Source organism: Alosa alosa, chromosome 2 (assembly GCF_017589495.1).
Source record: "Alosa alosa isolate M-15738 ecotype Scorff River chromosome 2, AALO_Geno_1.1, whole genome shotgun sequence".
Lineage (NCBI taxonomy): Eukaryota > Metazoa > Chordata > Actinopteri > Clupeiformes > Clupeidae > Alosa > Alosa alosa.
In genome coordinates, this window is record NC_063190.1 from 10,435,856 (window position 1) to 10,439,511 (window position 3,656).

At 42.6% G+C, this 3,656-nt stretch overlaps 1 protein-coding gene across 1 annotated transcript in view; it reads left to right on the forward strand.

The window, feature by feature from the left end:
* LOC125291083 (myosin-11-like) overlaps positions 1 to 3,273 on the forward strand; it is a 9,642-nt gene extending 6,369 nt beyond the window's left edge. Inside the window, exons 9-12 of the mRNA XM_048237614.1 lie at positions 770 to 895; positions 1,300 to 1,479; positions 2,483 to 2,611; positions 2,848 to 3,273. Of these exons, the coding sequence (XP_048093571.1) occupies positions 770 to 895; positions 1,300 to 1,479; positions 2,483 to 2,611; positions 2,848 to 3,131 (719 nt within the window). The 3' untranslated portion in view covers positions 3,132 to 3,273. The remainder of the gene's footprint in view (positions 1 to 769; positions 896 to 1,299; positions 1,480 to 2,482; positions 2,612 to 2,847) is intronic.
* The last annotated feature ends 383 nt before the right edge of the window (positions 3,274 to 3,656 follow it).

Genomic DNA, 3,656 nt, shown 5'->3' on the forward strand with positions numbered 1-3,656 from the left:
GAATGCTATTCATTGTATTAATTTTTATTAGTTCATTTTATCTTTCTTGCTTTTTAAACAAGGTTAAGCATCTATCTATAGTTAAGATATCTGCGAGGTGTATAAATATGTGTAGGATTCATATCATAATAAGTTAAATCAAGTAAAACTATAGAAATAACATTAGCTGAGTTTACCAAAGCACTTTGTGACTCATGAAAGTCGAAGCGCAAAAGGTCATTGGTGTTGTTGGTGACACTTCCCTCAAGCCCACATCTTATTTTATTAGCACAGTTTATTTTCTTGACATAAAAACCGTGTTATATAAGTCACGGCCATTTTTAAAGGCATGTATGAGTTCCTTGCACTAGTTTGCAGAAGTTCTCAGGGCATAGTGTGACTCATGCAAGTAATAATTGTGGGCATGGAAAAGGCGTACAGAATGAAATCAGAGTAAAACATAATCTCCTGCCTGCTAAACATCCCATCCAGACGGTTGCATTGTCCGTGGTGAATTACAGCACACTCCGCAAATTATGAGAGCCTATAGTGTCCACGGACATTTGTTTTGTCTGTGAAGAAAGAGCCGGCGTGGTCAATTACATTCCTTCCTTGCTCTGTTTTCACAAGAGAACGAAAATGAGAAATATTTGCGCCGCGCATTGTGCCCCAAAGTTATGCAAATTCCCCCCACAAATTAAATGCCAACAATGGAGTGCATTTCCTTCTTGGTTTTGTGTGGCTGTGGGTGATTGGCAGCTGGAGTTGTTTCCCATTGATGTGATTGCAGCACTGGACGCAGAGCTGGAGGCTATTGATATGAAGGCCACCTCCGTTGAGATGCAGGTTGGGGAGCAGCAGGCTGCAGTGGTGGAGCTCAAGGCGAAAGTAGAGGGACTGCAGACTGAGAATGCAGGTAAACACACACACACACACACACACACATACAGACATACACAGACGCACACACACACACATTCACTTATAGACTCTCTCTTTCTTTCTTACGCAATAACTCTCTCACCTACACACACACACACACACACACATTACACATTCCGTTTAACTACCGTATGTTTTGGAACATCAACCATGTCAGAGGTATGGTGAGTATACGTTGAAAAGGTCACAGAAATGTCACCAATTACACAGACTGATGATGCCCTTTTGTTCAAATGGCTGTTTACAGCGCAATGTGCTTATGAAAGCTAAACACACTAAGAGCATCGGCAACGTCCCTCTGTGAATTAAGCACAGGGAACTTAATTATAACGATGTAGTGACACCACCGTGCTGATAAGTTCCTTAATAACTTCACAGCTCAGGCCACAGAGTTGAAGACACTTGGTGGTCAGTTCACAGACCATCAGGGCATGCTCGATACACACGCTCTCATCATGACTGGGACGTATAAGGCTGTGGAGGTCCTGGTTAATGACGTTGGTGCCCTGAAGGAGCATGTCGCGGATCTGGTAGATGGATCTGGAGGAAGCTCTGGAGGTACGGTGGTCTGCATGCCCAACATGTGATTTTACCACTTTGATGTGAAGCTACAGTAGGAGGATAAAGGTCAGGTTTTGAATGGGGTTGTGGAAGCACATCAGTTTAGTCCATGAGAAATGCTAAATCAATCAGACGTTAAAGTTAACGATTTGCACCAATTAACATTCTCTCCCTGTCCTCTTGTCCTGTCCATCCTATACTGTGCGTTTCACCTACACAACTCACAACAACCTTACATGTCCCATGTGTACCTCACACGTATCACTATTAGACTTGATCACACATACCATACGTATCACTACTATTAGACTTGATCACACATACCATCCGTATCACTATTAGACTTGATCATATCAAGGAATCAACGATCAAAGATCTGATTAGATTACATTAGATTCAATCTCATTATCATTGTGCAGATAATGAGATTGAAGGGGGCAGGATACAAAGCTAATGAACTGCAGTTATCATCTAACCAGAAGAACAAATATACAGTAAATATAAGCTTGCAGGCTATAAACAACATATGTACAGTTGATTATGTATCGTAACATTACTTGAACTGTGTAGGTGGTTCTGTCTGTAAAACGTGAATAGTGCACATGACAAACAGAGTGGAATAAACAGCACAGTAATAAGTGTAGTGATGGTGGCGTGGAGAGCAGCAGGGTCCCAGCCTCAGGGAAGAGCCTCCTCCTGGGCCTGCTGGTGCCGGAGCGGAGCCTTTTGTACCACCTGGCACATGGGAGCCCAGCCGACCACCCAACAACATGGCCACAGGGATTCCCCCAAGAGCTTGATGTGTCGTGATGTTTTCATCAGCAGCAATCCATTAGGCTTTTTTTCTCAGCAGCATCTTTTGTGTTTCCCATGATGCATCAGCCATGGTTACAAGACATTTTCACCTTAACTGACATCAGTTCTGAGACATTTATAAACTTTAGAATGATATGTTACTGTAATGTTTTTTTATTTTTATTTCTCTCTCCTGAACTCACAGGTGGAGCCGTGGTGGCCTTCTCAGCTGCCTTGGGCGTCTCCGGAAGGTTTGGTCCTTATAATTCAGAACATGTCATCAGGTTCAAAAATGTCATAACTCGCGTTGGCGAAGGCTATGATCCTAAGACAGGTGTGTACTTGTGTATTTCGTCATCTATGCATTGTTCAGATCATAACAGACAGAATATAAACTTTCCCTCAAGCTATTTATAAAATGTTGTGTGTGCAGTTTGTGTTTGTGTGGGCATTTTTATTTATGTGTGGTATTTATTTTTGGGGGTGTGTTTTGTGTGTTTGTTTGTGTGGTCGTTTTTTTTTTTTTTTTTTGGGGGTATTTTATGTTTGTTTGTTCCATCCCTCTCACAGGCATTTTCACCGCTACCATCAACGGAGTTTACTACTTCAGCTTCACCACCGCTGGCGTCTCCGACCACTACAGCCGCGGTGTGATCTTCTACAAGAACACCACTCAGATCAGTCACGCAAGCGAGAGAAGCCGCAATGATGGCTATGGCCACGTGACTAGCAGCGCCACACTGCAGCTGGTCAAGGGCGACCGCGTCTACCTCAGCCTCAGCCGCAACTTCCAGCTCTACGATGACACGAACAACCACAACACCTTCAACGGATTCCTCATCTCCTCCAACTGATCCATGTGTGTTGTTGAGGGTTTTGCGTTTTGCCGTGGATGTATGGTCAGAGTAAAGCCATCTGAAGTTGCGTGTGAAGTGTTGTGGATGTATATGACGTTCCTCGTGTTCTTTGCAAAATAAATTCAAGTGGTTTTCTGAAGGGCTGATTCCTGCCTGTGTTGTTATCTTTTCTCACCGAAAATCTTTGGATCCGTAAAGTGTTTGGGCCAGTGGTGGCTGTTTCACTCCCATTTGCTTGTTAGTTCATTATCAGCCAATTACAATTCAAGGGAATTACAATATGCCAATGAATATTTTTTTTGGCACATAATCATGTCCTTAACACTTCCTCCATCTAATCATGTCCAGGGAGAGAGCCATTTACATCACCAGTGTGTCATTACTGCTGCCTCTTTTGATAACCTGACCTGATTCTGACCACTTATACAGTTTTTTTCTGATTGCTTAAGCACATTTTTTGTAACTATTGGCTATTTTTGCAAAACTCTACACACAAATAAGAAAACCTTTCAACCAATCAGC